Source organism: Octopus bimaculoides, chromosome 11 (assembly GCF_001194135.2).
Source record: "Octopus bimaculoides isolate UCB-OBI-ISO-001 chromosome 11, ASM119413v2, whole genome shotgun sequence".
NCBI classification, from domain to species: Eukaryota; Metazoa; Mollusca; class Cephalopoda; order Octopoda; family Octopodidae; genus Octopus; species Octopus bimaculoides.
Genome location: NC_068991.1, coordinates 17,064,710 through 17,079,829, shown reverse-complemented (window position 1 = coordinate 17,079,829; position 15,120 = coordinate 17,064,710). Strand labels below are relative to the sequence as shown.

The window sequence follows — 15,120 nt, the reverse complement described above, 5'->3', positions numbered from 1 at the left end:
AGAAGAGAGATTTCATTTGAAACAGATACACAAGAGTAATTATCAGGAAGAGCTCCTGAAAAATGAAACTTGAATTGCCCAGAAGAGTGTACAGGTGTGAGTGTGTGAATCACATCGTCTCACTGTGACACCTTGGAATAAAGCCCCTGGCTGACCAAAGCCTTGTGAGTGAATTTGCTAGACGGAAACTGAAACAAAGAAAGGAAGGTAAAATTCAGACAATTATGATCTTTGTTGACAGGAAAGTGCTCACTCTCCAAATGAAAGAACGGATTGTATGAGGCTTAACATGGCAAGGGTGATGAATGTGGAGGATATTGGAAAGCTTGAAAGAAATGAGGTGAGCAAACTTTGATGGATATGTAATGTCAGCCAGCACAAGTGTACTGAGAGAAAAGTTAGGCACCAGAAGTATTTGTAAAGTGTATGAGAGAGATGATAGTAACAGTATAGGGATGTGAAGCACAAAAAGAATAATGGTTGAGTGAAAAAGTATTAAAAAAATACAAGTAGGAGTCTTCAGAAGAGGGAAACTGTTCAGTTTTCATGTCTATCCTCACCTATGGTCATGAATGTTGGGTAATTGTCGAGTAAAATTATGAATACAAGTAGCCAAAATGGAGTTCCTCTGAAGGATCATTACTTGACAGGGTGCATAACTTGAAGATCAGAGAGTTTCTCCAGGTCGAGTCACTGCATCACCACATTAAAAGGTCACAGGTCCAGCAGTACAGACATGTGATTAAAATGTCACAGGAAAGAATCACGATGAATTCTTCAAGTTGAGCTAAAAGAGTAGACAAAAGACAAGATGGATGGATAATATCCACAATCTCAGCTAGTCAAACTTGGGAATCCAGCAGGAAAGTCTAATGATGGTTGCTTCTGATGGAACTCTATGGGGAAGATGCTTGAGGACTCTACTACTATGACTTTATCATGAATAATGGGTGGATGGATAAAAGAGAAGCCAAATGATGGCAACAAGTGGAGAGGCGTGTTAAAATGTGTTGATCAGAATCCCAATACTTGTGTCTATTTACCTATTGCAAAAAAAAAAAAAACTCACATTAGCAAATATTTCTCATTGTACTGCCATAATAATGCACAAAAATGCAGCTTTTAAAAACAAATACATATATATCATTAGAAAACAATAAAAACAATCAATTTTCCAGAAGATAGATCCCTGCTATTTAACATAACAAAAACCACTTTGAAAAAAAAAAAAGAATTAATATGTTCTTTGAACAACAGACACCCTATGTGCAAAAACTGCAACAGCTGCAGTATTGTGCATCACTTGTTATATCAAATGGCAACATGCAACACGTCATAAACTAATGTTTGAAAATTTTAAAAGACTACAGTGTCCTATAGTTATATATGAAGGAATTATAATATATGATATATTATATATATATATATATATATATATATATCATCAACATTTTCCATACTGGCATGGGTTGGATGGCTTGACAGGAACTGGCAAGACCAGGTTCCATTGTCTGTTTTGGCTTGGTTTCTATGGCTGGATGCCTTTTGTAAAGCAAGCCACTTTACAGTGTAAATGGGTGCTTTTTATGTCACACCATCACCAGTGCTTTTTAATGAGAAATTCCAGAAACTTGGTTTCCTTACATCAACAAACCAGATGTCAGAAATAGATTATTTCACTTCCATTTCCACTGTCAGACCAAGATTGTAGTTTTGGTGACACAATAATTGTAGTTGGGTTAAAAAAAAATCTGAACAAAGTAAATTTTAAAATAACAGAAAAATATACACACAAACACACACAAATGAAGAAAAAGAACAAGTGAAAGGTTTAAATATATATATATTTGCAATTTACCTCTTTGTATTTGGTTTGAACAGAGTTAACCCTCAAGAAGTAAGTGAGCACTGTTTCAATTCCTAAACACAAGAGTCATGTTATATACCCGTCAAGAAATCTACAAAAACTAATTTCTTGCTCTAAACTGGCAAGCAACAAAGGAAAGAAAAAAATTTTTTTGAAGAAAAATAAATAGACTGCAAAATTTTTTTTGTTTCATAAAATTTTTAAAATTCCTGCCATATATGGTATGGTGTAGCAAAATTAAGTGTTTATCATGTTAATATGATTTCAGCTTTGTGAGTGTTTTTGTGTCGGGTTAAGTCTCCCTTTAATGCAAAAGCTTTCTCACACAGTGTGCATTTGTATGGTTTCTCGCCAGTGTGTGTACGAATATGTCGATTCAAGTCGCCACGCAGCGAGAAAGCTTTATGGCAATATGAACAAGCAAATGGTTTTTCTCCCGTGTGTGTGCGTATATGCTGTGTTAAGTGACATGATTGGGCAAAAGATTTATCACAGTACTGACAAGCAAATGCTTTCTCAATGTTGTGAGTTAGAACGTGTGATTTGAGAAGGCTCGAATGTAAAAATGTTTTTCGACAAACAGGACACTGCAAAGGTCCTGTGTGAATTTTCAGATGGTTGATGAAGTCTTTGTAGAGTGTTATTTCCTTTTGGCAAAAGCGACAGACAAAAGACTTGGTTTTTCTGTGCACAGCCATATGTTTCAGTAGTTGGTGCATATGAGTAAACACTTTGTTGCAGTGTTTACAACTGTACAATTTGTCGTTCTGTACCTGAGTTACATTTTCAATAGTCACTGGTGAACTGTCTAGGTTTCTTAAACTGCTGTTCAGTACCTGTTTATTTCCAATGTGTGTGATTAAATGCTTAACAAGATGCAGACGCTCAACAAATGACTGATTACAAACATTGCACAAGTAAGGGCTGTTCGTAGCAGCAACACTGTTAGCTAAAGTAGATGCGGTACTCAAAGAACTCTCCTGACTTGTGGCAGGTTTGAGCTCTTTACAGTTTAAAGGATCTGTTTGAGTAGGTTCTGTGTATTCTTCTTTACATTTCTCAATAAAATACAAAGTGTCCACATTTTGAAAACTGTTTGCCTCCTCAGTCTGGTTATATGCTAACTCCAAATTCTCAATGTGGGTTTTCAAATGAGAAATAAAATCATTTTTATGCTGAAATGTAGACAAGCACTGATCACATTGAAACTGGTTAACTATAGCAAGTGACTGGGCCTTTTCTGAGGAAGCTTCTGATCTTTGGATATCTGGGCTCAAGTCTTTACTACTTCTCAAACTAGAAGTTGTCATCAAATCAGAACTTGGAAGGGATCTTTGTTCAGTATGGTTCTTCAGATGGGCCTCCAAACTGCTGTAATTATCAAATTGCTTACTACAGATTTTACATTGAAATAAGCCATCCCTGCTGAACTGCTTGGAGGTTTTGTTCTGGGAATTTTGTTGGCCTGCAGTCTCCAAGTTTGTTTCTGTTTGCTTCTGAAAACTTTTCTCCAAATTATCGATTTTAACAGAAGAGTTTGATTTCAAATTTGGTCTGGGTGTGTGTCTTCTGAAGTGGGTTGTGAATGAATCAACAGTGGAGAAGTAGATATGGCATATCATACACTTAAACAATCTTTTATCTTCATGCACTGACATGTGGTTAACAAAATTGTCAACGGTTAAATAATTAACCTTACAAAACTCACAGGTGTACAGAGAATGTCCAGAGCTGGCTGAGTCTTCTGCATTAGGAAGGTTTCCTGAAGATACAGATGTTATGACAAGAGGTGAATCATGGTCACTTTCAGATTGGTCAATACAAAAGAAGTTTTGCTGCAGGTCAGTACTGGATTCACTTGTCACTGGAAATTTATTCAGATCTACAGTAATGTCATTAATGATTTCATTTTGTGTTGCTGTTGCTAATGATGTCGATGATGTTGTGCTTCGTTGGTTCACTGACTGACTGCTTGTGTAAGCATTCTCTTCTATATAAGTTGCTCCCGCTTGGCCATCAAAATTTACATTGTGTGTCATGAAGTTGATGTCTTTATCACACTGGTCTTTTCTTGATGCCAGGATATCATTTCGAGAAAGTTCTTGAGATTTGTCTACAGTTAGGAAAGCGCCACTGTCATTTTTGAAGTTACCCTGAGAAAGTTCTGAACAATCATTTACTAGGGACAATTTTACATCAAAGTTACTGATGGAGTTTGAGGTTTTGTTGCGAGAATTTACTCCAAGCCTGTCTTGACTACCAACATCTATGACTGAGTTCATTTCAATACTGTTGTTATTGTTGCTGCTGCTGTTGTTGTTGTTGTTGGTGTTGGTGTTGGTTGTGGAAATCTCTTCAAGAAGCACCATGTCTTCGTTATTGCCACAATAGCTATCAAGATTAACAAACTGGTCACTATGGGAAAGGTTTTCTGCAAAACTGGAACTGAACTGAGAATCATTTAGTTCAGATGAAAACTTCTGACTGTTTGTAAGGTCAAAGGTCAGATTTCTGTTAATGAATTGGTCATCAAATTCTGACTGATCACAATAACCATTGAGAATCTGGATTAGTTCTCTGTTTTTCTTAATCGCTTCAGTCAAATTGCTGCTTGATGAATAAATATCTGGCTTGTTCTGACTTGTGTGAGTTTTCAAGTGGTTGACCAGTTCAGCAGATCCAACGAACTGCAGAGGACATTGGTCACAAGAGAATGTCTTTGATGGCATGTTGTTCTTTCTTCGGTTGCTCAAAACATTTGGTTTGTTACTGATTCGGGTTTGTTCCTTTTCTAATGATAATCTCCTGGTATTACTTTTCCCAGTGTTCAGATCTAAAGTATCATAATTCGAGACATCAGACCTCTCTCTCCCCAATTCATTTGTTTTGGGAGCAGTAGAAACGGGGTTATGAGAATGATCTAAGTTACCTACTGGATCTGGTGGGTGAGCTAAGTTCAGTAATGAAAATGTGTTGAAGTCAATATTCATGGATAGCTCATTACACTTCTCACAGTAAAATAGCCACTGACCAGTCTTTGTGCGGCAATGCACGGCAACATGCTTCAGATCAGCACTTTCAATATTATTCCGGATAAATTCCATTTTTTTCTCATCTATATCTCTTTCAGTTTGTATTGCAATACTTTTTGACGCCACTCGGCCATCACTGGATGTCCGTACATCCTTATCAAGAACACCTAGCCGACTTCTTCCAACAATGGAATTCCTGCTGCTATTTACAAAGAACTGGAACTGTTTTCGGACATGGTCTTTTTTTGGGGCTGAGGAATAGTTTGACTTCAAGAAGTTTCGACTGTGAATCAGTAATCTCTTGGAATCTCTTTTTATTCCATGTTCCTGACTGCGAATTGTTTTAATTGGCAAATGCACCTTACTGTTTCCACCTGACACCTTTGATCTGTCTTTACTCCTATCTTTGCACTGATTGACTGATAAGCCATCTTCTATTGGGTCATCATCAAGAATGACCACTTCTTCAACTTCGGACCGCTTGAGCATTTTAGCTGCAGCATCCTGTTGTTCTGCAAATGAGCGTTTGCTGCTTTTATTGCTTAAGTGCTGGTTTTTTGAAATGTTTTTAAGTTCCTTATCTAAGACGTTTCGACATTGAGGTGTTGAGAAATAAGTGGTGGGCACAAGAGACTTGTCCAAATTATACTTGCTTCCCTGCCTATTGGTTAAATCCCTTGACTGGTTGTTAAACCATGCTGAAGAGTTTTGCAGAACTTTTTTGTTCTGTTCCTGAGATAAAGCTTGGTTATTCACCAAGTTGCGAACTACATTGCTTCTTCTAATCTTCAGTGGCTTGTTCAAGCCTACCTCACCTGTGGAATACACCTTGTTTGCAGAAACGTCTCCGTGACTCAGTGAGTGGAGTCTCATGTGTTTTATTAGATGACTCAGAGCAGGAAATGAATCAGAACAGTATTTGCATCGATAGCGTTTCTCTTCAAAATGAACATTCCGGCAATGCATCGAGAGAGTGCGAAGACTGGTAAAGCGCTTCTCACATTTGTTGCACTTGAATAGCTTATCTGTACCTAAGTGTATCTTGACATGCCGAGTCAAGTCACCACGGAGTGTGAACGCTTTCGGACATTGTGGACAATGAAACGGTCTCTCTCCTGTGTGAATGCGAATGTGCCGGTTGAGGTCACCACGCAGAGTGAAAGCCTTCTGGCAGTAGTCACATTTAAAAGGCCTCTCTCCTGTGTGAGTTCGAATGTGTTGAGTAAGGTGACAGGCCTGAGAAAACATCTTCTTACAGTACTCGCATTTGAATGGCTTATCAATCTTTGACAGAGAAACCCCATTAGGGGATGGTTCAGAGTTTTTCTCTGATTTCTCTGGTTGAATGCTTCCTCCGTTTACAACTGAGGGTAAAGGTGCTGCATCAGCAATAACATTCGTTGCCTCGGTGGAATGGTAAACCTGTTGTTGATCCGGAAGACTGGAAACATTGGTTAGGTTTTGCTGAGACGCAGAAGGATTCTCATTGCTTTGAACTGGCTTTGAAAACGTAACACTAATGGCATTAGTGTTCTTAGAAGGTGTCTCCGAGGTAATTTGTAGAGTATCAAGAGGCTCTTCATCAACAATCATAATAGAAGGTGAAGCTTGGGACTGAGGTTGTTGGTTGGAAGATGACAATGACAATGAAGGTGTTGCTGTTGTTAATGATGAGGAAGATGATGATGATGATGATGATGATGATGAAGATGAAGATGATGACAATATGGATGATGGTAGTTCAGTTGCAGCTGATGCTGGCGTTTCCTGAAAGAAGTTTGTTAATGATACGTCAGAGGATACTGACTGAACTGCCAGGTCTGTGTCAGAGGTGACCAACTGAGGAGCTTCATCATAAATAGAAACAGACTCGAATGAAGATTCTTCCATTTCAGAGAACAATCTTGTATCAATTTGGTTCATATCCATGGTAACAAGATCGAAGTGATTTCTTCAATTTTATTATTTTTGTTGATGTTGAAGTATGTGGGATCTATCGATCTTATATCAAGACCTGAAAAATCAGAGTATGAACCAAACATTTTGGCTGGACCTGCATGAACCCAAAGGGATAATCTGAAAGTGAAATGGACAATAAATTCTCATCTTGGTAAAGTTATATCTTAAAATCATAAGTTTCCTTTCTCTGTTTTCCTTATTAAATAAAATCTTTTAACTTTTAAAATTATTTGTTTTCAATATATGATTTTGTTTAAAAATAGTTCCATTTTACCCTGAAAATTTCTTTAATAATCATATTGATGATGGATCAAGTTGGAAAATTTATTATATTGATAGCTTGTTTAAAAATCTCTAATACCTCCATGCAGCCAATGAGGCTTGGTTATAGCTAATTATTATTATTATTATTATTATTATTATTATTTACTTCTTCTGTATTCTGAAGTTGGCATATAATAAAAGAATATTCAAACTGTGTGTATGTTGACAGTGATGATGGATAACGGTAACTTGCATCATTTAAATTATCACATTAGTAACAGACATCTTGCAATCAGAATTCCAGGATCCAATGTCTCCAGAATATAAGAAGGAATCTGACTGAAAAAAAGAAAAAAAAAGAAAGATATTAGAGAATAAATAAATATACATATACTCTTTTATTCTTTTACTTGTTTCAGTCATTTGACTGCGGCCATGCTGGAGCACCACCTTTAGTCGAGCAAATCGACCCCAGTGCTTATTCTTTGTAAGCCTAGTACTTATTCTATCGGTCTCTTTTGCCGAACCGCTAAGTGACGGGGACATAAACACACCAGCATCGGTTGTCAAGCAATGCTAGGTGGACAAACAAAGACACACAAACACATATACATATATATGACGGGCTTATTTCATTTTCCGTGTACCAAATCCACTCACAAGGCTTTGGTTGGCCTGAGGCTATAGTAGAAGACACTCGCCCAAGGTGCCACGCAGTGGGACTGAACCCGGAACCATGTGGTTGGTAAGCAAGCTACTTACCACACAGCCAAGTATATATATATATATATATATATATATATATATATATATATATATATATATGTATATATATATAAAACCTTTAAGTACATTTACAGGAAATATTTTGAGTATGCATATAAAAGCCCCTATTTTACTATGCTGATTTTAGCCTAATGATACCAAATGGCAATTACAGTGTTTTGGAGTCACACCAAGCTGCACTGACATCATGTAGGATTTCCATTCAATGTTTTATAAATAATAGAAAATGGCTCATCAGCACAACGGAAAAAACCATTAATAAATGTCAGCAATCTGGAAAATATATGAACATAAACAGAATTGAAGCACTTGAAGAATCAAATATGGTTCTAAGGTCTTGGTTGAAAATATTGTCCACATAATGCATGTGTGTGTGCCTGCACACACCCACACATAATGTACATGTACATATAGGCACACATACATATATATATATATACGCCGAGGTCGACTTTCCCTTTCATCCTTTCGTGGTCGATAAATTAAGTACCAGTTACGCACTGGGGTCGATGTAATCGACTTAATCCCTTTGTCTGTCTTTGCTTGTCCCCTCTATGTTTAGCCCCTTGTGGGCAATAAATAAATAATACATATATATATATACGTGTGTGTGTGTGCATACATACATACGGAGCTCTTTCAGTTTTCATGTACCAAATCTAATCACAGGCCTTTGGTTGGCCCTAGAATATATACATCTTCAGAGCAAAACATTTGAATGCAGTTGGTCTGCGTTTAGTGTCTCTGACTGTCACCCACATCCACTCCATTAGTTGTATTACTGTTCTTTCCCCAGCGTGGCCAAGGAGACACATTGCGTTTTATTATATGTAAGATGGTGGAAGGCGGCGAGCTGGCAGAAACATTAGCACGCTGGGCGAAATGCTTAGTGGTATTTTGTCTGTCTTTACGTTCTGAGTTCAAATCCCACCAGGTTGCCTTTGTCTTTCATCCTTTTGGGGATGATAAATTAAGTACCAGTCATGTACTGAGGTCGATCTAATCGAGTGGCCCCTTCCCCCAAAATTTCAGGCCTTGTGCCTAGAGGAGAAAAGAATTGTTAGCATTCTGGACGAAATGCTTAGAGGTATTTCACCCGTTGCTATATTCTGAGTTCAAATTCTGCCAAGGTCGACTTTACCTTTTATCCTTTTGGGGTTAATAAATTAAGTACCAATTGAGTAATGAGGTCGATGTAATCGACTATCCCCCTTTCCCCAAATTTCAGGCCTTGCGCCTATAATAGAAAGGATTATATGTAAGATGGTGCAGAGGTAATGAAAAATACAACACAAAGGAGAGATGAAGAAATTCAAAGACAAAACAGAATTGGTGCTAGTTTGACACTCAGGAAATGTCTTTAATATTTTGAGTATTTAATCTTCTTCAGAAAGATAGATTAGACATAGACAGAAAAGAGGGGAGGAAGAAAACTGGAGGAATTGTAACTTACATGTGTACATACACACACATACACATACATACATGTAAATATTTTTTATTGGTATTGGTGTATAACCCTAGGCCAGCTCTAATCAAGCAGGTCTATGAACAAAGGTATTTCAGCTATGACCATCCCTTCTTTTTTAAAGAGGAGTAGTGGACTACATTATCCAATGTTTCCTGTCCCATTTTGTTAAGTGAGTAAGTGTGAATCTTAAGACACTTGGCTTCTATTTATAGCACATCAAATGGCTGTATGTAGGTCCTACTGGTGTCTAATATTGATGTTGTTGTTGTTGGCAGCAAAGGAAGAGGAACAGAAAGAACAGGAGAAGGAGAAAGGAAGAACAAGGAGATAGGGAAAAGGAGAAGGGGGAAAAGGAGAAGGAAGAACAGGAAGGAGAAGGATGCTAAATTCTGTAACTGAAATCATTGACAACTCTCACTTTACTCACTGCATCATTGTATATCGTTTGTACAACTCTCACAAGTCATTCATCTACATCTAGTTTCCTCAATGACCATCAGATTACTAAGTACTCTTTCAAGGCCCTCTCCAAATCAACAAAAACCAGGAATAATGGTTTATTTTTAACTAAGTATTTCTCCTTTAGTTGCCTCACTAAGAAGATAGCATCTGTGGTACCTCTTTTGAGCAAGAAGCCAAACTGTAGCTCATCTAGGTCTACTCAATCACACATCAATAGTTCTACAACTTTCTCTGAGAACATCATAATCTGATCACGTAGTTTGATTCATCCTCTCACAGAAGCAATGTCATTGTCTTTGTCAGATGAATCCAGATTTGCATTATTTTCAGACAGTGGACGTGTTTGGGTCTGGAGGCTTCCCAATCATGAATTTGATTTGAAACGACTCCAACCAACTGTAAAACATGGCGGTATCTCTGTAATGGTATGGGGAGCTGTTACCAGCATTGGTCGTTCTGAGCTGATCGAATGTGTTGGAACAATAAACTCTAAAAAATACATTGAAATACTTAAGCAAGGGCTACTTCCGATGTATTCACACGATAACATAATGAAAAATGAGTTTTTATTCATGGAAGATGGGGCTCCATGCCACACAGCGAAAAGGAATCAACCAATGGCTGACTGAAAATGGGATCAAAACGTTTCCTTGGCTGAGCCAATCTACTGACATGAACCCAATTGAAAATCTTTGGAGCATATTAGATAAAGCTATACGAAAAACTCAGCAGAAACCTAAATCTAAAGATGAATTGTTTCGATTGTTGCATGAAAAGTGGGCAGAAATTCCACAAGAGACAATCACAAAGCTCATCAGTTCAATGCCAAAAAGAGTTTCTGAATTAAAAACTGCAAAGGGAATGTCAACTAAATACTTAAGTATGTAGTCCTACCTATCAATTACATTTCAATTGTTTGCTTTGCATATTAAATAAAAGATTTTGAAAATTAAAGGTGTCTATTTACTTCCTGCATGACTCTGTGTGTATGTGTGTCGTCGTCGTCGTCGTTTAACGTCCGCTTTCCATGCTAGCATGGGTTGGACGATTTGACTGAGGACTGGTGAAACCAGATGGCTACACCAGGCTCCAATCTGATTTGGCAAAGTTTCTACAGCTGGATGCCCTTCCTAATGCTGTGTGTGTATATATATATATATATTCATTTATATAATATATGCTCATTTTTATATATATGTATGTACATACATATAAATATGCTCATTTGTGTGTGCGCGTATGTTGTAATATCTAATTTCGTGGGAAAGGTTACATGTTTAGTATGGCTTTATTTTTTGCTTTATTTATATTATATACTGACTTGAATGCAAGATGAAGTATCTCAATCCATATGATTGTTAGTCATGTGATCTAGCAGGTAGTCAGCTATTACCTCAGTATTTCATATATTTGAAGTTGTGACAAGAGGAACAGCATGACATTTCATCCTTGCACACAGTCACCACTTAAAAAAATAAAAAATAAAATAAAATAAAATAAAAGGGAGAAAAAACAGTAGAAGGGGAAAATGAATAAATAACTAGACATCCCATTCCCTTATTCCCCATGAAACATTCTTTCACCAGTTCACTGTATCAAATTTCATTAGCCATCACATTGTATTTACCTGAATGTGTATAACAAAACTGTTACATATATTCAAGCTAATAATCTCAGGTGAGCAGACATTTTTGTTGCTGGTTCTCTTAGCAGCAGCAGCTGCTGATACTATTAATGGTGGTGACAGGAATGACTGGCAGGTCAACAGTCTGACAGATGCAATAGGCTTTGACATATGTAAAATAGTCAATTGAATAACTTCGATTGGCTGAGATTATCGAAAGAAATTAAGAGACAAAAAAAAAAGGGTGAAAATAGCAAAACAAAGAAAAAAACTACAAAAACCTCCCTCTAGAAATTTTGAAAAGTTTAAAAATAAAGAACAAGTGAAGGGAAGTAACTTTGATAAGATCAGTTAAATGAAAGAAGCTGTATTTGTGACGGATACATGAATGTAATTTCAGTGCCGGTATGGATTTTGCTATGAAGTTACAATAGGGACAATGACGATTTTGATTTTGCGTAGGAATGGACAAATGTGTCTGTTAATCGCAAGATATAGCTCTACCTACTACTATAGACACAAGGCCTGAAATTTTGGCGGAGGATAAGTTAATTACATTGATCCTCACCTCCACTACTGAACTGGTATCTAGTTTATTGAAAGGATAAAAGGCAAGGTTGACCTCGGTGGAATTTGAATTCAGAACATAAAGATGGATGAAATGCCTCTAAGCATTTTGTCTGATGTGCTAATGGTTCAGCTAGCTCACCGCTGCTGCTGCTGCTAATAATAATAATAATAATAATATCAACAACAATAATAATAACGGTTTCAAATTTTGCCACAAGGATGAAGTCATGAAGCTGTAAGATGGTACATGATTAATTCAAAGCAATGTGAATAAATTATATTTGATAAAGTAAACTGCATGCTAAACGGTTAAAACAAGGGTTCTCAACCATTTTTTACCTATGGAACCCTCTGATTCCTATTTTACTTGGGTGGACTCCCATAGCCATTTGATGTTTAGAAAATCCTATTGTGTTTTCATAATTAAATATTATTAGGACTTGTATAAAAATTGTTAAAATATTTTGTGTATTGTGAATGTATAACCAGTTTATTACATGTGAACTTTACTGGTCTGAAGCAAAATTTTTTCATGGCCCCTGAAAAATTACCACGGACCCCAATTTACTATATTGCATCCGTGGACCCCAATAATCTTATATGGACCCCAGTTGAGAAACCCTGGGTTAAAACTTATCAAAATTCTTTGTTACTTTTTATTCCAAACATCAGTTTAATAATAAAGTTATTTTGATAGTAATAATTCTTTCTACTATAGGCACAAAGACGAAATTTCGAGGGAGACACCAACCCTAGAAATCAACAAGCGCTTATTTCATTGATCTTGAAAGGATGAAAGGTAAAGTTGACCTCAAGACATAAAGAGTAGGAAGAAATGTCACTAGGCATTTTGTGCACTATACTAAAGATTCTGCAGCTTGTCACCTTAACAATACATATGAGTTTATCTTATATAGTGCTCAGGTTAATAGAGGGAATTGTTGTTGTTGACACTCCGTCGCTTACGACGTCGAGGGTTCCAGTTGATCCGATCAACGGAACAGCCTGCTAGTGAAATTAACGTGCAAGTGGCTGAGCACTCCACAGACACGTGTACCCTTAACGTAGTTCTCGGGGATATTCAGCGTGACACAGTGTGACAAGGCTGACCCTTTGAATTACAGTCACAACGGAAACAGGAAGTAAGAGTGAGAGAAGGTTGTGGTGGAAGATGGGAAGTATTTATATTTGAAAGAAGCAGTGTCCTGACAAACTACAAAGTCATTGTACCACGGACCTCAGTACTCAACTGGTATAGATTTGATCGATTCCAGATAGACAAAAAAGCAGAGTTGACCAAAGAAACGTAACTTAAATATTGCACTGATCGTTGTTCGCTGCGCTTCGGATTCTTTAAAAAACTTAGGACATAAATCTACAGGGTGATGGGAAAAAATGGATTAAAATGACCCCAGTATTGTTACTTTATGTTATCGACCACGGAAGAATAAAATGTAAAGCTAGCTTCAGTGGGACTTGAAACCAGAATGCAAAGGGACATAACTAAGGACTTGGAGACACTTTGCCCGACGCTCTTTTATCGTGAATGACACATTACACATTAATACAATATTTTCGATTGATAAACAGTTATGAATTTAGATGAGAGGGTGTGTGTATTATTAATTCGCTAAACTGTAGTACATATAGGCTCTCGGTTATTAATTCTATTTAGGAGGAAATAGTTGCAAAAATACACCCCACCCTTGGATGGAATGCAATTTGAACCCCGAACTAATGCAGATGGATAAAACTTGAAATACTAGACAACACATTATTTGATCCAGCATTGAACCATTCCTGCAACTCAATGAGTGAATGTGTGTGTGAGAGAGAGGGGGGGAGAGAAGTGCACACATATATAAATGTGGGTTCGTGTCCAACGTTTCCCACCCAAGGTTTTTTTATTTTTTATTTTTTTTTACTATTCCACTGAGATCGACTTTGCCCTTCATCCTGTCGGAGTCGATAAAATAAGTATCAACTGAATACTGGAGTCCATGGAAACCGACTTACTCGCTTCCTCGAACTTCCCGGCCCTGTGCCAAAATTCGAAACTAATGTTTACACTGTTTTATTTATAGCTTTTTCTACCTTGAGTTCCACCGTCTGGGACGGTAAGAGGCGCAGGCGTGGCTGTGTGGTAGGAAGCTTTCTTCACAACCACATGGTTCTAGGTTCAGTCCCACTGCGTGGCACCTTAGGCAAGTGTCTCCTACTACATACCTCGGGCCGACCAAAGCCTTGTAAGTGGATTTGGTAGACGGAAACTGAAAGAAACCTGATATATATATATATGTGTGTGTGTGTATGTGTGTTCCCCACCAACGCTTGACAACTGGTGTTGGTTGTTTAAAGAAACCGATAGAATAAGTACTAGAGTTAAAAAAAAAAACAAGTCTTAGGGTCGATCTGTTCAACTAAAATCCTTCGAGGCGGTGCTCCAGCATGGCTGCAGTCAAATGACTGAAACAAGTAAAAGATAAATAAACAACCTGATGATTTTTCTCCATCATCGCCAGCCACACCGAGTTTCTTCCTTAGGTGCGATCGATCCTTCAAGGTGGCAAAAAAAAGATCTTGTCACCTTAAGGATCGCACACACATACAGGTTAACAAAAAAAAAAAAAAAATAATAATAATAATAATCAGAGAAGCGACGGAGTGAACCATCAGCTGACCCGCCCGAGATACAATACAATATATATGTAATAGATGGTCTTATAATATATATATATAATTTGAATCTTGGTGTTAGTATAGTTTTCCTCTCGATTGTTAATTCAAATTTTTCTGTGTGTGTGTGTGTGCGAGAGAGAGAGACAGAGAGGGAGTGAGAGAAATGTATGTATGTATTTGTATAGCTATGAAAGACACAATTCAAAAGAGAGAAGAATTATACGGTATGGGAGTTTGTTTCCCTATCGAAGGCTAAACTAATTCTTACCTCGGCTAAACTACTCATCTGGCTCTTTGCTCCGATCTATTTGGTACTATGTTCTAAGGTGACGGTGTGTGTATGTGCCTGGTATCTTATATTAAAAGGCTCACACTGTCTGTCCATTCGCAGTAGTGACAAAAAAAA

General features: G+C 37.3%; 1 protein-coding gene across 5 annotated transcripts in view; it reads right to left on the bottom strand.

Annotated features, from left to right (window-relative positions):
- Positions 1-1,825: 1,825 nt before the first annotated feature.
- The window catches only part of LOC106875621 (uncharacterized), a 21,931-nt gene continuing 8,636 nt past the window's right edge, over positions 1,826-15,120 (bottom strand). For 4 of the 5 annotated variants that reach the window (XM_052971531.1, XM_052971532.1, XM_014923840.2 and 1 more), the window contains one exon: positions 1,826-7,461. In XM_052971531.1, the coding sequence (XP_052827491.1) occupies positions 2,116-6,828 (4,713 nt within the window). In that variant the 5' untranslated portion in view covers positions 6,829-7,461 and the 3' untranslated portion in view covers positions 1,826-2,115. Of the gene's footprint in view, positions 7,462-14,982; positions 15,113-15,120 lie in introns of those variants that run through there. The other variant, XM_014923839.2, reaches the window with a different exon arrangement.